The 14,469-nt window shown below is 38.0% G+C and overlaps 1 protein-coding gene across 6 annotated transcripts in view; it reads right to left on the reverse strand.

Moving 5' to 3' along the window:
- Positions 1-14,469, reverse strand: part of Ptpn20 (protein tyrosine phosphatase non-receptor type 20) — a 76,058-nt gene that overhangs the window by 7,446 nt on the left and 54,143 nt on the right. For all 6 annotated transcript variants that reach the window (XM_013118796.3, XM_021231544.2, XM_040747714.1 and 3 more), the window contains 2 exons: positions 12,629-12,719; positions 823-1,157 (listed from right to left, as the gene is read on the reverse strand). In XM_013118796.3, the coding sequence (XP_012974250.1) occupies positions 823-1,157; positions 12,629-12,719 (426 nt within the window). The remainder of the gene's footprint in view (positions 1-822; positions 1,158-12,628; positions 12,720-14,469) is intronic.

Raw genomic sequence — 14,469 nt, forward strand, 5'->3', positions numbered from 1 at the left:
TCAATTGTTTTCTTTCATTCTCATCTAGAGCCTTCACAATCCAGGTGTGATGTTACCTTCAGGAGTCCTTTTTTCAAACTCCAGATAACACTAAGTATTTCCCATCTCAGCTCCCAAAGCACCACATGTGAGTCTTGGCATTGTCACTTAGCACAACAGATCAAGGATGGGAGAATACAGATTACCTCACTGTTCACTGCATAGCACTAGAGTCCAGCAGTAGTGAGCACCCTTGACAAACTCACTGCATGGCTGCCATACTTGACAGAAGCCACCGAAGTCATCAGAGGACCAGCAATATCTAGTACCCACCCTGCCACCCTGCTTTTCCCCTTTCCATTTTCTTTTCTCTCCAAAATTTGGCTAAGCATAACTGAAAAATCATAGCTTTGTTTCTAGGAAAAAAGAGATAAAAAGTTACTTTTTTTTTTCTTTTAGAGACAGGGTCTCTCTATGTAGCGCTAGTTGTCCTGGAACTCTCTCTGTAGGCCAGGCTGGCCTCAAACTCACAGATATCTTCCTACCTCTGCCTCCCGAGTGCAGGGATTAAAGGCATGTGCCATCACCACTGTCAAACGTTCTTTTTTATTTTCTTTTTATTTATTCTTCATACCAATCACAGCCTCCTCTCCCTCCACTCCTCCCAACACCCCTGCTCCCCTCTCCCCCAGATCCATAGCTCCTGTTTCCCTTCAGAAAAGAACAGATCTCCCAGTAGTATCAACAAAACACGGCATACCCTTAGTATATACTCCACCCCAGTCATAACACATCAGCTTATATCATAAAACATGCATCTACCAGCAGCATTTTCAGACTTACGGACTTCTTCACAATTTGAAATACCCGAATGATGAAATATTGAGTTATTTGCCAGTTCTCCAGAAGGATGCGAAAGTGTTTCAATTCCAATGGCTCCTTTAGAGAAATGGGCCAGTAACTGTGACACTTGATAACTCCACCTTCTATCTCTCTGGTTATCATAGCAATAACATTACAATTATTTTCCATAACCATTTGCCAAAAGTCTTCTATAGTTTCTGGCATTGGTCCTTGCGTAGCAATATAAAAATACTCTTCTTCATGATTTACTATTTTAATGTAACTAGCATTGATGTAGTTCTTGTTTTTTCCAAGAGGAACACGTGTTGAATCATCTATTATAGAAACAGAAACGTGGTGAAAATAATGGAAGAATGACTGAAATATGCAATATACCAAAATTTCATAAAAGCACCCACTTAGGTAAATCCATGTGTTTCTTTACCTTCCCCTCAAAAATGCATAGGGGATTCTTTTCAAAAGGGCTAAGTTTAAATGTATTCCTCCATAAACCTATTTGCAAGACTTGAGAAATACACCGTCAGGAGGGTTTTAAGAGCAAGTGCCATCACCACCATCCAGCACCTGTGAGACGAGCAGTGTTAGACCGAGGCGTGTCCAGAGCCCACTACTATGCAACTGGATACAGCAAAGAAGCCACTTTCATGGACAACAGTGAATGGCGTTCTCCTGAAAACCAGGAAAAGCCGTAAGCAGCAGAGACGCGAGTTTTTACAAAATGGACATAATGGTTTAGACATGAATTCTAGTACGAATGGAATTCCACCAATGCTCTTATTGAGACCAGACAGTCATCTTTTACAATCCTTCCTCAGCTTTTACTAGGTACAGCATTGTGCCAATCAAAAGAAAGTGTGGTGATACAACTGTAATTGGCACCCATAAGCTCATAGGCAGTGGCACTATTAGGAGGTGTGGCCTTGCTGGGGGAGGTATGGTCTTGTTGAAGGAAGTATATCACTGTGGGGGTGGGCTCTGAGGTCTCATATATGCTCAAGCCATGCCTAGTATCTAAGATCACTTCCTGTTGCCTGTAAGTCAAGATGCAGGGCTCTCAACTCCTTTTCCGGCACCATGTCTGCCTGCACACCATCATGTTATACCAAGTTGATAATGGGCTAAACCTCTGAAACTGTAAGCCACACCAATTAAATGTTTTTCCTTTATAAGAGTTGCTGTGGTCATGGTGTCTTGTCACAGCAATAGAAGCACTGAGATACAAGGTATGTGGTAAAAAGATGGTACTCAAAGTACTGGCTCCAAATAGCATGGGGCTTGCCTAACACTGCCATGAAGTATGAGAAGAAACTTGGCATTTGTCCCATGATAAACCTCGCCATCAGAAGCCAACTGCCTCTCTATACTTCTCAGAATGACAAGAATAGTCATTTAGCAACTATGTTATGCTTAATAGTCACCAAACAAGGTGGGGGGCCATTCTCATTCAAAGCACCACAACCCTGAAGGCACAAATAAATTCCATGAAAAACATTGTCCAAGTATCCATGCCCCTCAATCCTGGTATACTGCTTTCTCTGCTTAGCTTGTTCCTATATTATTATAAGGAGTTCCCTATGATCATTAGCGGGGAAACAAAGGGTTCTATATATGGTCTGTATTGTTTCCGTGGATCAGTTGTGTGACCTGACAGTTGGACTACCATAGCTCTTTTTTTGAGACATTCTGAAGTGTAATGGTGAATAACTTCTGGGAATAACTGTGGTTGATGTACATGTTGCTCATTTTTCTTGGAGAAATGGTTGGAGGGTAAGCTTAGGTGATAGCCAGAGCCTTAACTGGACAATCAGGAATAGGAATCATCCTATATATATAACACATCAGATCCCATGAGTCTGCCAGATCTTATAGCATAAGGCAAGCATGAGATTGACTGTTAATAGCAAGTGTGCTAGAGGCCTCAGAATTTCATAAAAACACCATGTGAATAGCAAAGGTTTAAAAAAGGATTCTTCCATCACTTGGTAACAAAGCTAGGAAATAGAAAAGAAATGTCTCACTTGTTCATTCTAGAACCACACTCCATTAACAGCAGGCAAAGGTATACATAGAAATAAAATTTGGCAAATGGATGTGTTTCACTTTGCAGAATTTGGAAAATTAAAACATGTTCACCATACAATGGACACATTTTCAGGATTTTAATGGGCCACTGCTCTGAGCTCTGAAAAGGCTGATTCTGTTATCACATACCTATTAGAAGTAATGGATAATTATGGGTATACCTGCACAAATAAAAACTGACAATGCTCCAACATGTCTCTCCAAATTCAAACAGTTTTTTAACGATTATAACATAAAACGCATAGCTGGTATACTACACAATCCTACAGGACAAGCAGTGGTTGATCTCATACCACTTTAAAAGAAATGCTCTATAAACAGGCAGGTGGAACAAAGACTCCCCAAGCACAGATTAAATAATGCTTTAATACCATTAGAAAAGAAAAACAGCTGCAGAAAGACACTGGACAATAGAAAAAAAAACTTCTGAACTAAATCAGCCATTGTACTTCAAGGATGTATTGACCTCAGTATAGAAACTAGGATAGGTATTACATTGGGATAGGGATTTTGCCTTTGTTTCTACGGGAGAAGAAAAGCTTTGAGTACCATAAAAGTTGATCAAGACACAGTTTGAACAGGAGAAACCCCTTGATGAGTAGAAATGATAGGTCATTCACCAAGATATATCCCACGAGTTGCATAGAGACTTCACAAAGGTAGGGCGAGTGTTTTCTTCTTGCCTTAACAGGAAAACCCATCTCCAAAAAGCAAAAAGACACTACATGTGTAGATGCCTAGAGAAGAGAGGATAGATACAGCAAGAACCATCATACAAAGAAGAATTTGATGTATGGTAAAATATTTATAGTAAACGTTTGTCTTCTGTTTCCCTGCTTCCCAGCACTATCGGAGTCCCTATTCACATAAAAATCAAACCTGGCTTTGGAGTTGGACTTGGCCCTCCTTCTACAAATTCAAACATGTTGTTTAAATAAAATTCAGAGTTTCTGTCTCATATCAAAAGGCCATTAGTGTAAGACACAAGAAAACAAAATCTAGGACTAACACTGTCTTAACTCTGTATTCTCTAAAATCCTAATTTTCCTCATTCTTAATTTCATCTTTATTGTTACCTTTCCCTGTATGTTTGCCTATGGAAGTTAAACTTTCTGTACTGATATTAATGTTTAATTCCTCCACAGTGAACAAAAAATTTCCTAACAGCAATCTTTGAACTCCCTGGAAAGAAAATGGGCCCCACTTCATCGATTCCACTCGATTCAACTTGATGCCTTTGAACTGGCAAACACCACCCTAAAACCAATTTGGGACAATAAGGCTTGAGACAACTCCAGACTAGCTAGATGAAATGGTGCACCTTCTTATTCTTATTACACCCTGGCCCAAACTTCAGATAAGAACTTCAATCAAGCATCTCCTGCCACACAGAAACCAGCTACAAATGTTACAGCTAGTCCTCTTGAAACCTTTTGCTGCTTTAATTTGTTTTCCTACAGGATCCCATGGAGTTTATCATCCCATTTCAGCAAGAAATAATACTAAGAAAACATGACCCTTTTTTCTACTGTTGGCTTTACAGGATAGTACTCACCTGCATAGGGTTGATTTTAGTTGTTTAGGGCTGGGTGATGCTCAGACTCGGGTATCTCTTTTAGGCAAGTTTAAGGGTATGGATGGGAAAGGTATGGTTAGGATGGGATATAGGTAGACTAAGATATTTTCTAATGAGCTAACTTTAGCAACTATTAGCTATAGATACCTTAAATTGTTAGATTATTGTACGTAGACTGTTTCGGGGCTTCTTTCTGTTTATGATGTTTTGCACACAAATATAAAACTATCTTGATGTATATAAATTTTGTATATTGATACAACTTTGGATATTTTATCATATTGCACTTTATAGTTCTAACTCTAGTCAAGACATTTCAGTTTTATCTCTATTAGTGAGACTCATATATATGTATATAGTTACATTTTTTGAAGTCATTGTCCTTGCTAAATTATTTTGGGAAGCTTCAGGCATTGTACAATCATGTTTCTGAGAATTACAAACTTTGACCACCCATGTTTCTTACCTATGACATTAGTCAGACACAGATATTATCTCTAAACAATTCATAGATCTGCAGAATATGCCATTTAAATGTTTTTTTTTTTGTTTTATGAGACAGGGTTTCTCTGTATTATTTTGGAGGCTGTCGATCCAGCCTAGCCTTGAACACACAGAGATCTGCCTGCCTCTGCCTCCCAAGTGCTGGGATTAAAGGCATGCGCTACCACCGCCCGGCTCACCATTTAAATGTTTTAATGTTAGTACTCTGATGACATGAGACACAATTGCTCCTGACAGCACCAAGCTTTCCTGAAAAAATGTCAGGAACTGATGTCACTCCTGGAGTCCATTCTCTCCTCAGTTAATGGCCTCTTGGGAAAAGAACTTCTCCCACCTTGACCACTGACTTTGAACATGCTGTCCTATTGTGCTTGCAGGAGATAAACTTAGAAGCCTGTTCTTACAAGAGATGGAAGAGAGAATCTCAGGTGTTGAAGACTCATTAGAGGATATACAGTCATCGACCAAAGAAAATCTCAAGTCCAACAAATCCTTAACACAAAATATATAGGAAATATGGGACACCATGAAGAAGCCAAACCTGAGAATAATAGATATAGAAGAAAGCGCAGAAATATGGCTCAAAGGTACAGAAAACATATTCAACAAAATCATAGAGGAAAATTTCCCTAACCTAAAGAAGGGTATGCCTATGAAACTACAAGAATCATACAGAACACCAAATAGACTGGACCAGAAAAAAGTTCCCTCGCTACATAATAATCAAAACATCAAACATACAGAATAAAGAGAAAATATTAAGAGCAGCTAAGGAAAAAGGCCAAGTAACATATAAAGCAGACCTATCCAAATTGCACCTGACTTCTCAATGGAAACTATGAAAGTCAGAAGGTCCTGGATAGATGTCCTACAAACACTAAGGGAACAAGGATGCCAGCCCAGACTACTGTACCCAGCAAAGCTTTCAATAACCATAGATAGAGAAAACAAGATATTCCATGACAAAACCAGATTTAAACAATACATATCCACAAATCCAACCCTACAGAAAGTACTGGAAGGAAAACTTCAACCTAATGAATATAAATACACTAACCACAAAAACATAGGCAATAGATAAACCCACTTTACCAAACACCAAAAGAAAAAGGGAGAGGAATCCACACACAATAACACCACTACCAATAAATCCAAACAAACAAGAATCAACAATCAATGGTCATTAATATCCCTCAATGTCAACGGTCTCAACTTGCCTATAAAAAGACACAGACTAACAGAATGGATACAAAGACAGAACCCATCCTTCTGTTGTATACAAGAAACACATCTCAACATCAAAGACAGACGGTATCTCAGAGTAAAGGGTTGGGAAAAAGATTTTCCAAGCAAACAGACCCAAGAAATAAGCTGATGTAGCAATCCTAATATCCAACAAATTAGACTTCAAAATAAAATCAATCAAAAGAGATGAAGAAGGGTATTTCATATTCATCACAGGAAAAGTTCACCAGGATAAAGTCTCAATTCTGAACATCTATGCCCCAAATACAAAGGCACCCACATTCGTAAAAGCAACATTACTAAAGCTCAAATCTCACATAAAATCTCACACACTAGTAGTAGTAGACTTCAACACTAGGCTCTCTTCACTAGACAGGACCTCCAGAGAGAAACTTAACAAAAGAACTAATAGAAATTATGACCCAATTGGGATTAACAGACATCTGTAGAACATTCCATCCAAACACAAAGGAATATACCTTCTTCTCAGCTCCACATGGAACCTTCTCTAAAATAGACTACATAATTGGAAACATAGCAAACTTACACAGATACAAAAAAAACTGGAATAACCCCCTGTATCTTATCAGACCACCATGCTTTAAAATTAGAATTCAGCAACAACACAATTTGCAGAAACCCTACAAACTCATGGAAATTGAACAATGCACAATTACACCATCCCTGAGTCAAGGAAGAAATAAAAAAAGAAATTAAGCACTTCCTGGAATTCAATGAGAATAAAGACACAACATACCCAAACTTATGGAACACTCTGAAAGCAGTACTGAGAGGAAAGTTCAAAGCACTATGTGCCCACATAAAGAAACTGGAGAATAGTTACACTAGACAATTAACAGCACAACTGAAAGCTCTAGAACAAAAAGAAGTAAACTCACCCAGGAGGAGTAGATGCCAGGAAATAATCAAATTGAGGGCTGAAATCAACAAAGTAGAAACCAGGAAAACATTTCAAAGAATCAATGAAACAAAGAGTTGGTTATCTGAGAATATCAAAAAGATAGTCAAACCTTTATTCAAAATAACCAAAAGGCAGAGAGAGAGAGCATGCTAATTAACAAAATTAGAAATGAAAAGGGGGACATAACAATGGACACTGAGGAAATGCAGAGAATCTTCAGGTCATACTTTGAAAACCTGTACTCCACAAAATTAAAAAATTTAAAGGAAATGGACAATTTTCTGGATAAATATCACTTGCCAAAATTAAATCAAGAACAGATAAGCAAGCTAAACAGAGGTATAACCCCTAATGAGATAGAAGCAGTCATCAAAAGTCTCCCAACCAAAAAAAAAAAAAAAGCCCAGGACCAGATGGTTTCAGTGCAGAATTCTACCAGAAATTCAAAGAAGAGCTAATTCCAATAATTCTCAAAGTGTTCCACAAAATAGAAGCAGGAAGTTCATTTCCAAACTCTTTTTACGAGGCTACAATTACTTTGGTAACCAAGCCACCCAAAGATACAACTAAGAAAGAGAACTACAGAATAATAGCCCTCATGATCACTGATGCAAAATTCTAGCAAATCGAATTCAAGAATACATCAGAAAAATCATCCACCATGAACAAGTAGGCTTCACCCCAGGGATGCAGGGATGGTTCAACTAATGAAAATCTATCAATACAATTCACAAACAGACTGCAAAGGAAAAACCACATGATCATCTCACTCTATGCTGAAAAAGCAGTTGACAAAATCCAACACCCCTTCAAGATAAAGATCTTGGAGAGATCAGGGATAACAGAAATATGCCTGAACATAATAAAATCAATATACAGTAAACCAACAGCTAACATTAAACTAAATGGAAAGAAACTCAACGCAATTCCTCTAAAATCAGGAACAAGACAGGGATGTCCACTCTCTCCATATCTCTTCAACATAGTGCTTGAAGTTCTAGCTAGAGCAATAAGACAACAAAAGGAGATCAAGTGGATACAAAGGAAAGGAAGAAGTCAAAATTTCACTATTTTCAGATGATATGATAGTTTACATAAGTGATCCAAAAAACTCTACATGGGAACTCCGAGAGCTGATAAACACCTTCAGCAAAGTGGCAGGATACAAGATTAATTCAAAAAAATCAGTAGCCCTATTACATACAGATGATAAATGGGCTGAGAAAGAAATAAGAGAAACATCACCCTTTACAATAGCCCCAAACAACATAAATTATCTTGGGTTAATGCTAACCAAACAAGTGAAAGACCTGTATAGCAGGAACTTTGAGTCCTTAAAGAAAGAAATTAAAGAAGACACCTGAAAATGGAAAGATCTCCCATGCTCTTGGATAGGTAGGATAAATATAGTAAAAATGGCAATCTTGCCAAAGCAATCTACAGATTCAACACAATCCCCATCAAAATACCGGCACAATTCTTCACAGACCTTGAAAGAACAATAATCAACTTTATATAGAAAATAAAAGACCCAGGATAGCCAAAACAACCCTGATCAACAAGGCAACATCTGGAGGCATCACCATCCCTGACTTCAAGCTGTATTACATTGCTATAGTCCTAAATACAGCTTGGTATTGGCACAAAAATAGACAGGAAGACCAATGGAATCAAATTGAAAACCCTGATATTAACCCATACACCTACTTATAAACACTTGATTTTTGACAAAGAAGCTAAAATTATACAATGGAAAAAAGAAAGCATCTTCAACAAATGGTGCTGGCATAACTGGATGCTGGCATGTAGAAGACTACAGATAGATCCATGTCTATCACCATGCAGAAAACTTAAGTCCAAATGGATCAGAGACCTCAACATAAATCCAGCCACACTGAACCACTTAGAAGAGAAAGTAGGAGGTACTCTTGAACAAATTGGTTCAGAAGATCACTTCCTGAACATAACTCCTGTAGCACAGACACTGAGATCGACACTTAACAAATGGGACCTACTGAAACTAAAAAGCTTCTGTAAGGCAAAGGACACAGTCAACAAGACAAAATGGCAGCCCACAGAATTGGACAATATATTCACAAACCCCTTATCCGACAGAGGGCTTATCTCCAAAATTCACAAAGAACTCAAGAAGCAAGTCTCCAAAACCCCAAAGGATCCAATTAAATAGTGGGATACAGAACCAAATAGAGAATTTTCAATGGAGGAGTCTAAAATGGCTGAGAGACACTTAAGAAAGTGCTCAACATCCTTAGCCATTAGGGAAATGTAAATCAAAACAACTCTGAGATACCATCTTACTCCTGTCAGAATGGCTAAAATCAAAAACACCAATGACAGTTTATGCTGGAGAGGATGTGGAGTGAGGGGAACACTCCTCCACTGCTGGTGGGAGTGCCAACTCGTACAGCCACTTTGGAAATCAGTATGGAGATTCCTCAGGAAAATGGGAATCAGTCTACCACATGACCCAGTGATTCCAATCTTAGGCATATACCCAAAAGATGCACATTGATACAACATGGATGTCTGTTACACTATGTTCATAGCAGCATTATTTTCATGGACCCCTGCCTTCTGGCTGGGAGACCAGCATGGGACTAATCCAGGCTCTCTGATTGTGGGTGTCAGTGAGGAGGCCTGGACCTTGGGCAGTGGATTGGTGTTCGTCCCAGGCATACAGATGGACTTTAGATGCCCCTCCCACAGTGAGGGATGCTCTCTCAGCCTGATCTCTTGGTGAAGGGCCTGGGCCCTTCCCTGGATGAAATGGCAGACTATGGGGATCCCCCACAGAGGGTCTCACCCTCCCTGGGGAATGGGGTGGGGTCCTGAGAGAGCTGGTGGGGGGCGAGGGAGGAGAGGAGGGAAAAGGATCTGGGATAGACATGTGAAGCAAGCTTGAAAGAAAAAAAGAAAAAAAATTCTTGCTTTTTCTACAAGAAGTTGTATGCTTTTATGTTTTTGATTTAAATTATTATTTTATATGTACTTATGCATGGATCTGTGTGTCTATGCCATGTGTGGGGTGTGTGTGTGTGTGTGTGTGTGTGTGTGTGTGTGTGTGTGTGTGTGTGTGTACACATGTACAGAGAACAGAAAATGTCAGGCTCACTGAAACTGGATTTACAGGCAGTTGAGTTGTGAGCCGTCTGACATGGGTGCTAAGGAAGGATAGGAAGAGTTCTTAACTACTGAGTCATATCTCCAGTGCCAAATATGGTTTTTACTATATTTAGTTTTGTGACCTATTTTGAGTTCATTTTTATATAAAGTATGAGGTAAAGATTAGAGGGATTTTTTGTTATATTTTTGTTAAATAAATATGAAGTTGACCAGACTGTTGAAAGAGTATCTTTTCCTTATTTTTTGGCATCCTTAAATTCATATGCCATCATCTCCCCTACCCTCCATACATTGTTATAAATAATACCCCAAAACTGAAGAAACTATCATTATTAGTTCTAGTTACGTCTTGACCCAGAGACAAGTAACAGAAAAAGTACTCAGCCTGGAGTCAGAGACGTGACATACAATGTATTCTCACTTCCCCTTCAGGCATTAAAATGCTTTGCAAGTTGTAAAGTGTTAAATAAATGCTACCTTGTGTTTCCACTTGGAAACCCTTGTTTTAAAAAAAGGCCTTCCTTGCTCTTCATAATGGTACAAGGCTATAAATAGGACTATGTAAACAAATTACAAAAATACCTTCATAATCAATAGGAAGATATGATTGCTCCATGGCCCTTAAAACTTTAAACACTTTCCTGTTGATTATAAATTTATATAAAAAATTAATGCAAAATTGATATTTATTTTAAACACTAATCTAAAAAGTTAGAAACACTGAGAATGAAAGCACTTCATTTTTAATTTGAACAGGGTTTGCATTTTCCTTTCATTGTGTAACTTAGATGAGCCTCTTACTGTGGGTTAACTGTCATATTCCTCCCTATATTTGGATTTGTTCCTATCATTTTGCCCTCTATGTTTCCATTGTTGTGAAACTATCCTAAAGCTCCTGAGATGCAAATCTTCTAGCTAGCATACTTCTAGGTGATCTTCATGCTGGTCATCTCAACTACTTTCTGCTGTCGATAGTAAGTTGCCCTTCAGCAATTCCCTCTGAGTGCAGCAGTAGAGTCTCTTGCTTGGTGACAATATCACATGTTCCCAGTCAGCTATTTATTTTATAAGGCCATTTGTGTTCAATTCTAATTGTGTCCCTAGAATTACAATTTTTCTTTTCTCTGCTGCTAATGGCTGCTATCCTTGTTGTTCAGCTCTCTCTTGATTATCTCTTTTGTAGACTGCCATGTGGGTTTCTTACAGGGAGACAAAGGGGCACCACACCACATGCTTTGCTGTTCATTCATACAATACTAACCAACTTTGAAAGAAGTCAGTTTAGCCCCTGGTATGCTGCCCATCTTTTCCTGACACAGTAATCTGTACACTGAGCAGTTAACAGTCATATTGGCTATGTTTGCCACTGTTCACAGTTAATACACGGTGACAACTGAATTCAGATTCCTGTTTCAATATTATTACAATATGTTATATTAGTAATGACTTGTGTGCATGTCAGGCTGTGCAAGGTGAAGACTTACTGACAGGAGCTCCCTCTGTATGTGTGATGACAAAAGAGCTTTCACGGCTCTCACCTACACAGGCTGACACACTCAGACTAGACTGTGTCATGAAGTAAGCAAATCCTAAAATAGAACTAAGCTGAGTTACAGTTTAAGTAAAGAACAAACTTCAGGAAAATGTCCCTTATTTTTAATCATTTAAGTGAACTTCTTATGTCTCTAAGCTCATCAACCTTCGTGCCCAGGATGGAGCTCAAGCAGGATCAACCCTGTGCATTGTACTCCTAGACCGCACTTCTCACTTCTTATAGTCCCTGAGAGGGTCATATATATATATATATATATATATATATATATATATATATATATATATATAAATTTAAATTAGACACAAGGTTGCTTCAAATGTCAATTCCAGGTCCCTGTCCCTTTCCCTCCCCTCCTTCTAATTTAAATTTAAATTTAAAAAGAAAAAAATGCAGCTACCTGCTGGGCAGTAGATGGATGAGTTAGCATTAATGTCTAGGGCAGAGGACATATTAGCTCCCACTGTATTTTAATGTTTAACCAAACTGCCAGGGAAGGTAGCCAGGCTTAGCTACCAGGTAATACATGGTAGCCTAAAAAACGGACTTTGTTTTAGATGGTGATCAAGGCTAAAGGGCTGTGTAAATTGACAGTAGTCAGAGGAAATGCCACAGAGCCTAGACTATGCCCAGGTAATTCAGTGCTCGCTACAGGATTTCTCCATGATAAAGTTTAAAATTTGTCATGCAGTAATTCAATTCAGTTATTACCGTTTCCCAAGTGCTAACAGGAAAATAATGTAAAATGCTCTCAGCTTACATGGAAGAATATCTCGGTATCTGTTCTTGTCTTTGTTGAGTAGCTCATTCCCAGAGTGCAGGTCATCAAGCAGAGGCATCTGTTCTAACTCCTTCAAAATTAAAAAGCCAAATAATTTACTATTTAAAAGGAAGGAAAACTCCATTTGTTTATCATTTACCATCCTTAAATTCCATATGGTCTGGCCTGCTACTGAGCGTTATGTAACAAACCAGGGAAAGTAGAATCTCATCCAATAAGGACTGTATAGAGTATCCTGAGTTTAGAGAATGAATCAAAGAGTTGCTTGGTTTTAAAAAGTTCAATTTTCAAGATAACTTTCTTCCTGAACACTATTGTTTACCCTTTCATAAAACATGAAATAGAATATTTAGTTTTTAGGATTTAGTCATAACACTGTTATTTCATAAACAAAATAAATATTAAAAGAACATTTTAGAAGCTATAAGAAGCCTTAAAATTTACTCCTTCAAGAAATTACAGTTGGGATACTGACTAAAGAATTTTCTTCCTCTCAAAAGAAATTCTTAAACAAATGTGAATTCACCAAAATTTATCCAGTACTTAGTTCTAGATATTAGGATATAAAGACAAACTAGAAAATTTTCCCATCCTTAAGCAGTGAATAAAGAATATTTAATCAAACATGTGACTTACAGAAACAATAGTATTAATGATAGCATCTAATTGTACCTGAAAATACATAAGAAAGTAAGCAGCATTTAACCTGGTCTTAGTGAGCCACCAAAAGTGATTATGTGACATTTAATGTGTGTGGAAGGACACAGGAAGATGTAAGCAGCATTTAACCTGGTCTTAGTGAGCCACCAAAAGTGATTATGTGACATTTAATGTGTGTGGAAGGACACAGGAAGATGTATGCAGCATGGTAACAAGAGCATAGAGCATCTGATCTAGCTCAGAGATAGGATCAACTAGAAAAGACCCTGTGTCATCATCCCTTGGCATCACAAGGATTGGTCCCAGGACTCCCATGGAAATAAGTCTATAGATGTTGGAGTCCTGTAAATAAAATGGGGGCAGTTTTTCCTATGACCTGTGCACACTCTTTCACATTAAATGACCTTCAGATCACCTACACTCCTGGTACAATGTAAATGCTACACACACAATTGTTACACTGTATTGCTGAAGGTATAAAGACAGGATAGGCAAGGGTACAGTTCAACATGTTGCCAATTTTTTTGATCTACACTATTTTGAGACCACTAACGTAGAGCCCACAGACACAGAGAGCCAATGGTAAAGAAGAAACTGGAAAGTATTAGGTCTTTTTTATTCTAATATACATGGATAAAGCCTGAGACTCTGTATATTTTAAATTTTCTTTGCTAATTTTTGTGTATCCAATATGTAACAACCTGTGCTTAAATAAGAGCCAACAGCTGCTGCATCATAAGAAGGCGCTTACCTAGGTGTCAGCACTATGGTACTATGGCCAGACTGACAGTTTTTAATCCTTCTGAAAGCCAATTCTAAAACTAACGCAGAAAGAAATCTTTAAGACGAACCAGAAAAAAGTTACACGACAGTAATGAAGGTCTGTCTTAATATATGTTAAAAGCCCAGAAACCTGGAACCAGTACATGAATAATAAAGTCAATTTTTAAAACTCTAAGATAAAAGAAAAGAACATCACCACCAAAAAAATAATAATAACTTTAAGTAGAGTCTTAAGGCAAATGAACAGAAAAACAATAGGGATTCCCTCCAAACACCTTACATCAAGTTAAATTCTAACTGGATAACTGGATGAAAGATTCAAATAGTAAAAACGATCTTGATATTACCAAGAAAATATAAAATAATTATTGTGTCAT

The sequence above is a fragment of the Mesocricetus auratus genome, unplaced genomic scaffold (genome assembly GCF_017639785.1).
Source record: "Mesocricetus auratus isolate SY011 unplaced genomic scaffold, BCM_Maur_2.0 Super-Scaffold_100006, whole genome shotgun sequence".
NCBI classification, from domain to species: Eukaryota; Metazoa; Chordata; class Mammalia; order Rodentia; family Cricetidae; genus Mesocricetus; species Mesocricetus auratus.